Source organism: Chiloscyllium punctatum, chromosome 47 (genome assembly GCF_047496795.1).
Source record: "Chiloscyllium punctatum isolate Juve2018m chromosome 47, sChiPun1.3, whole genome shotgun sequence".
NCBI classification, from domain to species: Eukaryota; Metazoa; Chordata; class Chondrichthyes; order Orectolobiformes; family Hemiscylliidae; genus Chiloscyllium; species Chiloscyllium punctatum.
This window is the reverse complement of record NC_092785.1, coordinates 42,090,729-42,105,586: the sequence shown is the minus strand read 5'-3', so window position 1 is coordinate 42,105,586 and position 14,858 is coordinate 42,090,729. Positions and strand designations below refer to the sequence as shown.

The following is a 14,858-nucleotide window of genomic DNA, read 5'->3' as shown; positions in this document are numbered from 1 at the left end:
CGTGGATCATACATAATCACAGAGCTCTGTAGACTCAGTGTAACTGTCTATATCACTCCATCGACCTCACTTGATCTCTCTGTTTTATAATCTCTCTATTTCCACCCATCCATTGCTTTCTCCATGTGTCGCTCTATCCTCTGTTCCTCATGCCACTGTCCTCCATCTCCTTTTAAAATCTGTTGGTATCTCTCTCTCTCTCTCTCCTTGATGTTCTCCTGGCTGGTCCTTATCGACCCATCGCTCACTTTTTCTCTTGCGGTCTGACTGTTACTGAACTGCGAACACGATCCGGCCAAATTAAACCCGTCGAAGCACACACGAGACATCAAAGTCACCCCAGGGAGTTGTGAAACTTGAGAAAAGAGTCAGGATTGGCCCCAGCTCTCGTTAACTTGTGAACCAGCCATCATGCTCCTGACGGTGAACTAACGCTTGAAGCACACTACGATCCCAGGCAAACAACACATCAGGCTATGGTGGCTCAGTGGTTAGCACCGCTGCCTCACAGCGCCAGGGTCCCAGGTTCGATTTCAGCCTCGGGGGGGGCAACTGTCTGTGTGGAGTTTGCCCATTCTCCCTGTGTCTGCGTGGGTTTCCTCCGGGTGCTCCGGTTTCCTCCCACAGTTGAAAGATGTGCAGGTTAGGGTGGATTCGCCGTGCTAAATTACCCATAATGTTAGGTACATCATTCAGAGGGAAATGGATCTGGGTGGGTTACTCTTCGGAGGGTCGGTGTGAACTTGTTGGGTCGAAGGGCCTGTTTCCACACTGTAGGGAATCTAATCTAATCTAAAGCAACCTGAGAGATCAGCTGCAGCTGACCTGCATTCTTAAACTCCCTCTCTCAGGGAGATATCTACACATTGACTGGTGTCTCTCAGTCCCCTCTCTCTCCCTCTCAGGGAGATATCTGTACACTGACTGGTGTCTCTCAGTCCCCTCTCCCTCTCAGGGAGATATCTGTACACTGACTGGTGTCTCTCAGTCCCCTCTCTCTCAGGGAGATATCTGTACATTGACTGGTATCTCTCAGTCCCCTCTCTCTCTCAGGGAGATATCTGTACACTGACTGGTGTCTCTCAGTCCCCTCTCTCTCTCAGGGAGATATCTGCACACTGACTGGTGTCTCTCAGTCCCCTCTCTCTCTCAGGGAGATACCTGTACACTAACTGGTGTCTCTCAGTCCCCTCTCTGCCTCAGGGAGATATCTGTACACTGACTGGTGTCTCTCAGTCCCCTCTCTCTCTCTGGGAGATATCTGTACACTGACTGGTGTCTCTCAGTCCCCTCTCTCTCAGGGAGATATCTGTATCCTGACTGGTGTCTCTCAGTCCCCTCTCTCTCTCAGGGAGATATCTGTACTCTGACTGGTGTCTCTCAGTCCCCTCTCTCTGAGTGAGATATCTGTACACTGACTGGTGTCTCTCAGTCCCTCTCTCTCAGGGAGATATCTACACACTGACTGGTGTCGCTCAGTCCCTCTCTCTCTCAGGGAGATATCTGTACACTGACTGGTGTCTCTCAGTCCCCTCTCTCTCTCAGGGAGATATCTGTACACTGACTGGTGTCTTTCAGTCCCCTCTCTCTCTCTTTCAGGGAGATATGTGTACACTGACTGGTGTCTCTCAGTCCCCTCTCTCTCTCAGGGAGATATCTGTACACTGACTGGTGTCTCTCAGTCCCCCCTCTCCCTCAGGGAGATATCTGTACACTGACTGGTGTCTCTCAGTCCCCTCTCTCTCTCAGGGAGATATCTGTACACTGACTGGTGTCTCTCAGTCCCCTCTCTCTCAGGGAGATATCTGTACACTGACTGGTGTCTCTCAGTCCTCTCTCTCTCTCAGGGAGATATCTGTACACTAACTGGTGTCTCTCAGTCCCCCCTCTCCCTCAGGGAGATATCTGTACACTGACTGGTGTCTCTCAGTCCCCTCTCTCTCTCAGGGAGATATCTGTACACTGACTGGTGTCTCTCAGTCCCCTCTCTCTCTCAGGGAGATATCTGTACACTGACTGGTGTCTCTCAGTCCCCTCTCTCTCTCAGGGAGATATCTGTACACTGACTGGTGTCTCTCTGTCCCCTCTCTCTCACAGGGAGATATCTGTACACTGACTGGTGTCTCTCTGTCCCCTCTCTCTCTCAGGGAGATATCTGTACACTGACTGGTGTCTCTCAGTCCCCTCTCTCTCTCAGGGAGATATCTGTACACTGACCCATTTCTCTCAGTCCCCTCTCTCTCTCAGGGAGATATCTGTACATTGACTGGTGTCTCTCAGTCCCCTCCCTCTCAGGGAGATATCTGTACACTGACTGGTGTCTCTCAGTCCCCTCTCTCTCAGGGAGATATCTGTACACTGACTGGTGTCTCTCAGTCCCCTCTCTCTCTCAGGGAGATATCTGTACACTGACTGGTGTCTCTTAGTCCCCTCTCTCTCAGGGAGATATCTGTACACTGACTGGTGTCTCTCAGTCCCCTCTCTCTCTCACAGGGAGATATCTGTACACTAACTGGTGTCTCTCAGTCCCCTCCCTCTCAGGGAGATATCTGTACACTGACTGGTATCTCTCAGTCCCCTCTCTCTCAGGGAGATATCTACACACTGACTGGTATCTCTCAGTCCCCTCTCGCTCAGGGAGATATCTGTACACTGACTGGTGTCTCTCAGTCCCTCTCTCTCTCTTTCAGGGAGAAATCTGTACACTGACTGGTGTCTCTCAGTCCCCCCTCTCTCTCTCAGGGAGATATCTGTACCCTGACTGGTGTCTCTCAGTCCCTCTCTCTCTCTTTCAGGGAGATATCTGTACACTGACTGGTGTCTCTCAGTCCCCCCTCTCTCAGGGAGATATCTGTACACTGACTGGTGTCTCTCAGTCCTCTCTCTCTCTCAGGGAGATATCTGTACACTGACTGGTGTCTCTCAGTCCCCTCTCTCTCTCAGGGAGATATCTGTACACTGACTGGTGTCTCTCAGTCCCCTCTCTCTCTCTTTCAGGGAGAAATCTGTAAACTGACCTGTGTCTCTCAGTCCCCTCTCTCTCAGGGAGATATCTGTACACTGACTGGTGTCTCTCAGTCGCCTCTCTCTCTCAGGGAGATATCTGTACACTGACTGGTGTCCGTCAGTCCCCTCTCCTTCAGGGAGATATCTGCACACTGACTGGTGTCTCTCAGTCCCCTCTCTCTCTCAGGGAGATATCTGTACACTGACTGGTGTCTCTCAGTCCCCTCTCTCTCTCTCTCTCTCAGGGAGATATCTGTACACTGACTGGTGTCTCTCAGTCCCCCCTCTCTCTCAGGGAGATATCTGTACACTGACTGCTGTCTCTCAGTCCCCTCTCTCTCTCAGGGAGATATCTGTACCCTGACTGGTGTCTCTCAGTCCCTCTCTCTCTCTTTCAGGGAGATATCTGTACACTGACTGGTGTCTCTCAGTCCCCTCTCTCTCAGGGAGATATCTGTACACTGACTGGTGTCTCTCAGTCCTCTCTCTCTCTCAGGGAGATATCTGTACACTGACTGGTGTCTCTCAGTCCCCTCTCTCTCTCAGGGAGATATCTGTACACTGACTGGTGTCTCTCAGTCCCCTCTCTCTCTCTTTCAGGGAGAAATCTGTAAACTGACCTGTGTCTCTCAGCCCCCTCTCTCTCTCAGGGAGATATCTGTACACTGACTGGTGTCTCTCAGTTGCCTCTCTCTCTCAGGGAGATATCTGTACACTGACTGGTGTCTTTCAGTCCCCTCTCTCTCTCTTTCAGGGAGATATCTGTACACTGACTGGTGTCTCTTAGTCCCCTCTCTCTCTCAGGGAGATATCTGTACACTGACTGGTGTCTCTCTGTCCCCTCTCTCTCTCAGGGAGATATCTGTACACTGACTGGTGTCTCACAGTCACCCCTCTCTCTCAGGGAGATATCTGTACACTGACTGGTGTCTCTCAGTCCCCTCTCTCTCTCTCTCTCAGGGAGATATCTGTACACTGACTGGTGTCTCTCAGTCCACCCTCTCTCTCAGGGAGATATCTGTACACTGACTGCTGTCTCTCAGTCCCCTCTCTCTCTCAGGGAGATATCTGTACACTGACTGGTGTCTTTCAGTCCCCTCTCTCTCTCTTTCAGGGAGATATCTGTACACTGACTGGTGTCTCTTAGTCCCCTCTCTCTCAGGGAGATATCTGTACACTGACTGGTGTCTCTCTGTCCCCTCTCTCTCTCAGGGAGATATCTGTACACTGACTGCTGTCTTTCAGTCCCCTCTCTCTCTCTTTCAGGGAGATATCTGTACACTGACTGGTGTCTCTCAGTCCCCTCTCTCTCTCAGGGAGATATCTGTACACTGACCCATTTCTCTCAGTCCCCTCTCTCTCTCAGGGAGATATCTGTACACTGACTGGTGTCTCTCAGTCCTCTCTCTCTCTCAGGGAGATATGTGTACACTGACTGGTGTTTCTCAGTCCCCTCTCTCTCTCAGGGAGATATCTGCACACTGACTGGTGTCTTTCAGTCCCCTCTCTCTCTCTTTCAGGGAGATATCTGTACACTGACTGGTGTCTCTTAGTCCCCTCTCTCTCAGGGAGATATCTGTACACTGACTGGTGTCTCACAGTCACCTCTCTCTCTCAGGGAGATATCTGTACACTGACTGCTGTCTTTCATTCCCCTCTCTCTCTCTTTCAGGGAGATATCTGTACACTGACTGGTGTCTCTCAGTCCCCTCTCTCTCTCAGGGAGATATCTGTACACTGACCCATTTCTCTCAGTCCCCTCTCTCTCTCAGGGAGATATCTGTACACTGACTGGTGTCTCTCAGTCCTCTCTCTCTCTCAGGGAGATATGTGTCCACTGACTGGTGTTTCTCAGTCCCCTCTCTCTCTCAGGGAGATATCTGCACACTGACTGGTGTCTCTCAGTCCCCTCTCTCTCAGGGAGATATCTGCACACTGACTGGTGTCTCTCAGTCCCCTCTCTCTCAGGGAGATATCTGTACACTGACTGGTGTCTCTCAGTCCCCTCTCTCTCTCTCTCTCTCAGGGAGATATCTGTACACTGACTGGTGTCTCTCAGTCCCCCCTCTCTCTCAGGGAGATATCTGTACACTGACTGCTGTCTCTCAGTCCCCTCTCTCTCTCAGGGAGATATCTGTACCCTGACTGGTGTCTCTCAGTCCCTCTCTCTCTCTTTCAGGGAGATATCTGTACACTGACTGGTGTCTCTCAGTCCTCTCTCTCTCTCAGGGAGATATCTGTACACTGACTGGTGTCTCTCAGTCCCCTCTCTCTCTCAGGGAGATATCTGTACACTGACTGGTGTCTCTCAGTCCCCTCTCTCTCTCAGGGAGATATCTGTACACTGACTGGTGTCTCTCAGTCCCCTCTCTCTCTCTCTTTCAGGGAGAAATCTGTAAACTGACCTGTGTCTCTCAGCCCCCTCTCTCTCTCAGGGAGATATCTGTACACTGACTGGTGTCTCTCAGTCGCCTCTCTCTCTCAGGGAGATATCTGTACACTGACTGGTGTCTTTCAGTCCCCTCTCTCCCTCTTTCAGGGAGATATCTGTACACTGACTGGTGTCTCTTAGTCCCCTCTCTCTCTCAGGGAGATATCTGTACACTGACTGGTGTCTCTCTGTCCCCTCTCTCTCTCGGGGAGATATCTGTACACTGACTGGTGTCTCACAGTCACCCCTCTCTCTCAGGGAGATATCTGTACACTGACTGGTGTCTCTCAGTCCCCTCTCTCTCTCTCTCTCAGGGAGATATCTGTACACTGACTGGTGTCTCTCAGTCCCCGCTCTCTCTCAGGGAGATATCTGTACACTGACTGCTGTCTCTCAGTCCCCTCTCTCTCTCAGGGAGATATCTGTACACTGACTGGTGTCTTTCAGTCCCCTCTCTCTCTCTTTCAGGGAGATATCTGTACACTGACTGGTGTCTCTTAGTCCCCTCTCTCTCTCAGGGAGATATCTGTACACTGACTGGTGTCTCTCTGTCCCCTCTCTCTCTCAGGGAGATATCTGTACACTGACTGGTGTCTCACAGTCACCTCTCTCTCTCAGGGAGATATCTGTACACTGACTGCTGTCTTTCAGTCCCCTCTCTCTCTCTTTCAGGGAGATATCTGTACACTGACTGGTGTCTCTCAGTCCCCTCTCTCTCTCAGGGAGATATCTGTACACTGACCCATTTCTCTCAGTCCCCTCTCTCTCTCAGGGAGATATCTGTACACTGACTGGTGTCTCTCAGTCCTCTCTCTCTCTCAGGGAGATATGTGTACACTGACTGGTGTTTCTCAGTCCCCTCTCTCTCTCAGGGAGATATCTGTACACTGACTGGTGTCTCTCAGTCCCCTCTCTCTCTCAGGGAGATATCTGTACACTGACTGGTGTCTCTCAGTCCCCCCTGTCTCTCAGGGAGATATCTGTCCACTGACTGGTGTCTCTCAGTCCCCCCTCTCTCTCAGGGAGATATCTGTACACTGACTGGTGTCTCTCAGTCCCCTCTCTCTCTCAGGGAGATATCTGTACACTGACTGGTGTCTCTCAGTCCCCCCTGTCTCTCAGGGAGATATCTGTCCACTGACTGGTGTCTCTCAGTCCCCTCTCCAAGGACATCACTTTGAGCGAGACATTTACTCCCTTACACATCCGACAGAGATTTACCTGAATTTCCACATCCATCATCGACTGTATCCGTTACTCCCGATGTGGGTCTCCACTACATTAGGGAGACAGGACAGCAACTTGCGGAACATTTCAGGGAACATCTCTGGGACACACGCACTAAACAACTCCAATGCCCTGTGGCTGACTACTTCAACTCCCTCTCCCCCTCCCCCACTCCGCCAAGGACATGCAGGTCCTGGGTCTCCTCCATCGTCAAACCCCAGCCACCCGACGCCTGGAGGAACAACGCCTCATCTTCCGCCTCGGGAACCACACGGGATCAATGTGGATCTCACCAGTTTCCTCATCTCTCCTCCCCCGCCCCCCCCCCCACATTATCCCCGACCCAACCATCCAACTCAGCACTGCCCTCTTGTCCTGTCCACCTTCCTTCCCACCTATCCACTCCACCATCCTCTCCGACCTATCACCTCCCTCACCTTCATCGACCTATCGCCTGCCCAGTTACCGTCCCCCCCCCCCCCACCATTCCCACCCACCCCCTTACATTTATCTCTCAGCCCCTTGGCCCCCCAAGCCTCATTCCTGATGAAGGGCTTATGCCGGAAAGGTTGACTTTCCTGCTCCTCGGATGCTGCCCGGCCGGCTGGGCTTTTCCAGCGCCACACTCTTCGGCACTCTTTATTCCCTCAAACAGGCCGATGGTTTCAAGGAGGATCAGGTGTACAGGAGTCTCCTGGGCTCTGTCCCTCTCTGAGAGACTTACCTTTTTTTTTGGACAACTTTGTGGGGGAGGGAGGGGATCATCAAGGGTTAAGTAAGCAGAAGCAGGAAGAATAAATGGAATAAGAATAGCCAGGTTACAGCCATGGGTGATCCAGTAGTAAGGGAACAGACTGCAAAAAGGACTTTAGGAGTGTATACTGCTGCCCTGTGCCAGGGTATAAGGTGTCTCTCAGTGTGTGCAGGAACATACTGAAACCAGAGGTACTGGCGCTATGGGTTAAAACGAATAGATGTGGTCCGACCACCAGAATATAGGGAGTGAGAAGGTAAATTAGCAAGCAGGATCGGCAACATAGCAATCTCAGGATTAGTGTCAGTGCCACGTACCAGCAAGTGTAAAAATAACATTATACCAGACCAATATGTGGCTGGAAGGAGAGAGTGAGGGGAAGTGCTTCAGATTCCTTGGCTGTATTCAGTTGTCAGATTATAGGGCAGTGGTATTACCTCTGGACTGTTAATCCAGATACGGGGACCTGGGCTCAAATCCCGCCACGGCATGCAGTGGATCGTGTACTCGGGAGAAGTCTGGGCTTAAGAGACAACTGACAATCACGAATCTGTTGCCAATGATTGGTCAGGTTCATCGATATCTGTCAGGGAAGGAAATTGCTGTTCTTACCTGGGTCTGGCAATCACGTGACTGCAGACCCACAGCAACGTGGTTGACTCTGAACTGCCCTCTGGGCAATTAGGACACATCCCGCGAATGAATTTTCAAAAGGATTGGGGTAGGTGGGTCGACTGCAGGCCGAACCAGACCGGCCCCACTCTGTCAGAGGGATGTGCTTTGGCGATGAAGGGTTAAACTAGAACGGCAGGGAGCTGGGAACGCAAGTGGGCAGACAGCAGGAATAATCCAAGGGTAAAAACAAAGGGGAGCAAAGAAAGAGGCGCAAGTGGCACAAAGACAGGCAAGAAACAGCTCAATGACACAGTGCAAACTAAACGAGAGACAGGGAAACTGCAGATGCTGGAATCTGAGGGAGACAGGCAGGAGGCTGGAAGACCACAGCAGACCAGGCAGCATCAGGAGGTGGAGAAGTCAACCGGTCAGGTTACAGCCGAAACGTTGGCGTCTCCACTTCCTGATGCTGCCTGGTCTGCGGTGGTCATCCAGCCTCCTGCGAGTCAACAGCGCAAAGTCAAGCTAAGGGTGACGCACAAAGGTTACAATTGGATATAATGATTGTAATTTTGTTGTGAACACAGAGACATGGCTGCGTGGTCACCAACATGTCAGGATAGGAATGATTTTACAAAGATGGACCAATGGGAAAGGGGGAGGAGGAGGGGTGAGGTAGTATTGTGGGTAAAGGATGGAACAATGCAATAGTGAGAGAGAACGCTGGCACAGAACAGGCTGACGTGGAGTCGGACTGGCAGGAGATAAGAAAAACAAAAGGCAGAAAAGCTGCTGTTAAGGGTTCAGAATGGGCCCCAAACAGTCTCAGATATCTGTACACTGACTCGTTCTCTCAGTCCCCTCTCTCTCAGGGAGATACCTGTACACTGACTGGTGTCTCTCAGACCCCTCTCTCTCTCAGGGAGATATCTGTACACTGACTGGTGTCTCTCAGTCCCCTCTCTCTCTCAGGGAGATATCTGTACACTGACTGGTGTCTCTCAGTCCCTCTCTCTCTCTCTCTCAGGGAGATATCTGTACACTGACTGGTGTCTCTCAGTCCCCTCTCTCAGGGAGATATCTGTACACTGACTGGTGTCTCTCAGTCCCCCTCTCTCAGGGAGATATCTGTACACTGACTGGTGTCTCTCAGTCCCTCTCTCTCTCTCTCTCAGGGAGATATCTGTACACTGACTGGTGTCTCTCAGTCCCTCTCTCTCTCTCTCTCAGGGAGATATCTGTACACTGACTGGTGTCTCTCAGTCCCCTCTCTCTCAGGGAGATATCTGTACACTGACTGGTGTCTCTCAGTCCCCTCTCTCTCAGGGAGATATCTGTACACTGACTGGTGTCTCTCAGTCCCCCCTCTCTCTCAGGGAGATATCTGTACACTGACTGGTGTCTCTCAGTCCCCTCTCTCCCTCAGGGAGATATCTGTACACTGACTGGTGTCTCTCAGTCCCCCCTCTCTCTCAGGGAGATATCTGTACACTGACTGGTGTCTCTCAGTCCCCCCTCTCTCTCAGGGAGATATCTGTACACTGACTGGTGTCTCTCAGTCCCCTCTCTCCCTCAGGGAGATATCTGTACACTGACTGGTGTCTCTCAGTCCCCCCTCTCTCTCTGGGAGATATCTGTACACTGACTGGTGTCTCTCAGTCCCCTCTCTCTCAGGGAGATATCTGTACACTGACTGGTGTCTCTCAGTCCCCTCTCTCTCTCAGGGAGATATCTGTACACTGACTGGTGTCTCTCAGTCCCCTCTCTCTCTCAGGGAGATATCTGTACACTGACTGGTGTCTCTCAGTCCCCTCTCCCTCAGGGAGATATCTGTACACTGACTGGTGTCTCTCAGTCCACCCTCTCTCAGGGAGATATTTGTACACTGACTGGTGTCTCTCAGTCCCCTCTCTCTCAGGGAGATATCTGTACACTGACTGGTGTCTCTCAGTCCCCTCTCTCTCTCAGTGAGATATCTGTACACTGACTGGTGTCTCTCAGTCCCCCCTCTCCCTCAGGGAGATATCTGTACACTGACTGGTGTCTCTCAGTCCCCTCTCTCTCTCAGGGAGATATCTGTACACTGACTGGTGTCTTTCAGTCCCCTCTCCCTCAGGGAGATATCTGTACACTGACTGGTGTCTCTCAGTCCCCTCTCTCTCAGGGAGATATCTGTACACTGACTGGTGTCTCTCAGTCCCCTCTCTCTCAGGGAGATATCTGTACACTGACTGGTGTCTCTCAGTCCCCTCTCTCTCAGGGAGATATCTGTACACTGACTGGTGTCTCTCAGTCCTCTCTCTCTCAGGGAGATATCTGTACACTGACTGGTGTCTCTCAGTCCTCTCTCTCTCTCTCAGGGAGATATCTGTACACAGACTGGTGTCTCTCAGTCCCCTCTCTCTCAGGGAGATATCTGTACACTGACTGGTGTCTCTCAGTCCCCTCTCTCTCAGGGAGATATCTGTACACTGACTGGTGTCTCTCAGTCCCCTCTCTCTCAGGGAGATATCTGTACACTGACTGGTGTCTCTCAGTCCCCTCTCTCTCAGGGAGATATCTGTACACTGACTGGTGTCTCTCAGTCCTCTCTCTCTCAGGGAGATATCTGTACACTGACTGGTGTCTCTCAGTCCTCTCTCTCTCTCTCAGGGAGATATCTGTACACAGACTGGTGTCTCTCAGTCCCCTCTCTCTCAGGGAGATATCTGTACACTGACTGGTGTCTCTCAGTCCTCTCTCTCTCCCTCAGGGAGATATCTGTACACTGACTGGTGTCTCTCAGTCCCCTTTCTCTCTCTCAGGGAGATATCTGTATACTGACTGGTGTCTCTCAGTCCCCTTTCTCCCTCTCAGGGAGATATCTGTACACTGACTGGTGTCTCTCAGTCCCCTTTCTCTCTCTCAGGGAGATATCTGTATACTGACTGGTGTCTCTCAGTCCCCTTTCTCTCTCTCAGGGAGATATCTGTATACTGACTGGTGTCACTCAGTCCCCTTTCTCCCTCTCAGGGAGATATCTGTACACTGACTGGTGTCTCTCAGTCTCCTCCCTCTCAGGGAGATATCTGAACACTGACTGGTGTCTCTCAGTCCCTTCTCTCTCTCAGGGAGATATCTGTACACTGACTGGTGTCACTCAGTCCCCTCTCTCTCTCTCAGGGAGATATCTGTACACTGACTGGTGTCTCTCAGTCCCCTCTCTCTCTCAGGGAGATATCTGCACACTGACTGGTGTCTCTCAGTCCCCTCTCTCTCTCAGGGAGATATCTGTACACTGACTGGTGTCACTCAGTCCCCTCTCTCTCTGTCAGGGAGATATCGGTGCACTGACTGGTGTCACTCAGTCCCCTCTCTCTCTCAGGGAGATATCTGTACACTGACTGGTGTCTCTCAGTCCCCTCTCTCTCTCAGGGAGATATCTGTACACTGACTGGTGTCTCTCAGTCCCCCCTCTCTCTCAGGGAGAGATCTGTACACTGACTGGTGTCTCTCAGTCCCCTCTCTCTCAGGGAGATATCTGTACACTGACTGGTGTCTCTCAGTCCCCTCTCTCTCTCAGGGAGATATCTGTACACTGACTGGTGTCTCTCAGTCCCCTCTCTCTCTCAGGGAGATATCTGTACACTGACTGGTGTCTCTCAGTCCCCCCTCTCCCTCAGGGAGATATCTGTACACTGACTGGTGTCTCTCAGTCCCCTCTCTCTCTCAGGGAGATATCTGTACACTGACTGGTGTCTCTCAGTCCCCTCTCTCTCAGGGAGATATCTGTACACTGACTGGTGTCTCTCAGTCCTCTCTCTCTCTCAGGGAGATATCTGTACACTAACTGGTGTCTCTCAGTCCCCCCTCTCCCTCAGGGAGATATCTGTACACTGACTGGTGTCTCTCAGTCCCCTCTCTCTCTCAGGGAGATATCTGTACACTGACTGGTGTCTCTCAGTCCCCTCTCTCTCTCAGGGAGATATCTGTACACTGACTGGTGTCTCTCAGTCCCCTCTCTCTCTCAGGGAGATATCTGTACACTGACTGGTGTCTCTCAGTCTCCTCTCTCTCTCAGGGAGATATCTGTACACTGACTGGTGTCTCTCAGTCCCCTCTCTCTCTCAGGGAGATATCTAAACACTGACTGGTGTCTCTCAGTCCTCTCTCTCTCAGGGAGATATCTGCACACTGACTGGTGTCTCTCAGTCCCCTCTCTCTCAGAGAGATATCTGTACACTGACTGGTGTCTCTCAGCCCCCTCTCTCTCTCAGGGAGACATCTGTACAGTGACTGGTGTGTCTCAGTCCCCTCTCTCTCTCAGGGAGATATCTGTACACTGACTGGGGTCTCTCAGTCCCCTCTCTCTCACAGGGAGATATCTGTACATTGACTGGTGTCTCTCTGTCCCCTCTCTCTCTCTCACGGAGATATCTGTACACTGACTGGTGTCTCTCAGTCCCCTCTCTCTCAGGGAGATATCTGTACACTGACTGGTGTCTCTCAGTCCCCTCTCTCCCAGGGTGATATCTGTACGCTAACTGGTGTCTCTCAGTCCCCTCTCTCTCTCTTGCAGGGAGATATCTGTATGCTGACTGTTGCCTCTCAGTCCCCTCTCTGACAGGGAGATATCTGTACGCTGACTGGTGCCTCTCAGTCCCCTCTCTCTCAGGGAGATATCTGGACACTGACTCGTGTCTCTCACTCCTCTCTCTCTCAGGGAGATATCTGTACACTGACTGGTGTCTCTCAGTCCCCTCACTCTCTCAGGGAGATATCTGTACACTGACTGGTGTCTCTCACTCCTCTCTCTCTCAGGGAGATATCTGGACACTGACTGGTGTGTCTCACATTCTCCCCTCCAATCTCTCTCTCTCAGGGAGATATCACTACACTGACTGGAGTGTCTCAGTGGTAAAAACAATGACTACAGATGCTGGAAACCAGATTCTGGATTAGTGGTGCTGGAAGAGCACAGCAGTTCGGGAAGCATCCAAGCAGCTTCGAAATCAGTCCCCCCTCTCTCTCAGGGAAAAATCTGTACACTGACTGGTGTGTCTCACATTAGATTACTTACAGTGTGGAAACAGGCCCTTCGGCCCAACCAGTCCACACCGCCCCGCCGAAGCGCAACCCACCCATACCCCTACATCTACCCCTTACCTAACACTACGGGCAATTTAGCATGGCCAATTCACCCTAACCTACACATCTTTGGACTGTGGGAGGAAACCGGAGCACCCGGAGGAAACCCACGCAGACACGGTCTTCCCCTCCAATCTCTCTCTCTCTCAGGGAGATATCTGTACACTGACTGGTGTGTCTCAGTCCCCTTTCTCTCGGAGATATCTGTACACTGAATGTTGTTTCACAGTCCACCCTCTCTCTCAGGGAGATATCTGTACACTGACTGGTGTCTCTCAGTCCCCTCTCTCTCAGGGAGATATCTGTACACTGACTGGTGTCTCTCAGTCCCCCCTCTCTCTCAGGGAGATATCTGTACACTGACTGGTGTCTCTCAGTCCCCCCTCTCTCTCAGGGAGATATCTGTACACTGACTGGTGTCTCTCAGTCCCCTCTCTCTCAGGGAGATATCTGTACACTGACTGGTGTCTCTCAGTCCCCCTCTCTCTCAGGGAGATATCGGTACACTGACTGGTGTGTCTCAGTCCCCTCTCTCTCTCTGGGAGATATCTGTACACTGACTGGTGTGTCACAGTCCACCCTCTCTCTCAGGGAGATATCTGTACACTGACTGGTGTCTCTCAGTCCCCTCTCTCTCAGGGAGATATCTGTACACTGACTGGTGTCTCTCTGTCCCCTCTCTCTCTCACGGAGATATCTGTACACTGACTGGTGTCTCTCAGTCCCCCCTCTCTCTCAGGGAGATATCTGTACACTGACTAGTGTCTCTCAGTCCCCTCTCTCTCTCAGGGAGATATCTGTACGCTGACTGGTGTCTCTCAGTCCCCTCTCTCTCTCAGGGAGATATCTGTACACTGACTGGTGTCTCTCAGTCCCCTCTCTCTCTCAGGGAGATATCTGTATGCTGACTGGTGCCTCTCAGTCCTCTGTCTCTGACTCTCTGCCTCTCAGGTGCATATTCTTTTGCAACAATATTTTCTTTCAGAAGTGAAATGAACATTTTCTATCACCCAACAGAACCTTTGCCAGGAACATTTTTGTGAGTCCCTGGGCCTGGCTCACATTGGAACTGTTTGTGAGACTAACCTCAACTGCGCAGTCATCCAAGACATTGGACTACAGAGTGCCTTCACCGTAGCTCACGAAATTGGTAATCCACTGCCGCAAAGGATTCATTCCTCATGAACTAACCATGTACTGTTCCTGATATTACTTTTCAACTAACACTACTGTCCCTGTCCTGGGTGTGTTTGATGGGGGGACAGTGTAGAGGGAGCTTTACTCTGTATCTGACCCCGTGCTGTCCCTGTCCTGGGAGTGTTTGGTGGGGGACAGTGTAGAGGGAGCTTTACTCTGTATCTAACCCCGTGCTGGGGGTGTTTGATGGGGGACAGTGTAGAGAGAGCTTTACTCTGTATCTAACCCCGTGCTGTCCCTGTCCTGGGAATGTTTGATGGGGGACAGTGTAGAGGGAGCTTTACTCTGTATCTAACCCCGTGCTGGCCCTGTCCTGGGAGTGTTTGATGGGGGACAGTGTAGAAGGAGCTTTACTCTGTATCTAACCTCGTGCTGGCCCTGTCCTGGGATTGTTTGATGGGGGGCAGTGTAGAAGGAGCTTTACTCTGTATCTAACCCCGTGCTGTCCCTGTCCTGGGAGTGTTTGATGGGGGACAGTGTAGAAGGAGCTTTACTCTGTAT

At 51.6% G+C, this 14,858-nt stretch overlaps 2 protein-coding genes across 2 annotated transcripts in view; both read left to right on the top strand.

Annotated features, from left to right (window-relative positions):
• Positions 1–14,858, top strand: part of LOC140468612 (uncharacterized) — a 1,157,363-nt gene that overhangs the window by 497,883 nt on the left and 644,622 nt on the right. The window lies entirely within an intron of this gene.
• Positions 1–14,858, top strand: part of LOC140468605 (A disintegrin and metalloproteinase with thrombospondin motifs 4-like) — a 62,942-nt gene that overhangs the window by 2,494 nt on the left and 45,590 nt on the right. The window contains exon 2 of the mRNA XM_072564706.1: positions 14,178–14,310. Coding sequence (XP_072420807.1) covers positions 14,178–14,310 — 133 coding nt within the window. The remainder of the gene's footprint in view (positions 1–14,177; positions 14,311–14,858) is intronic.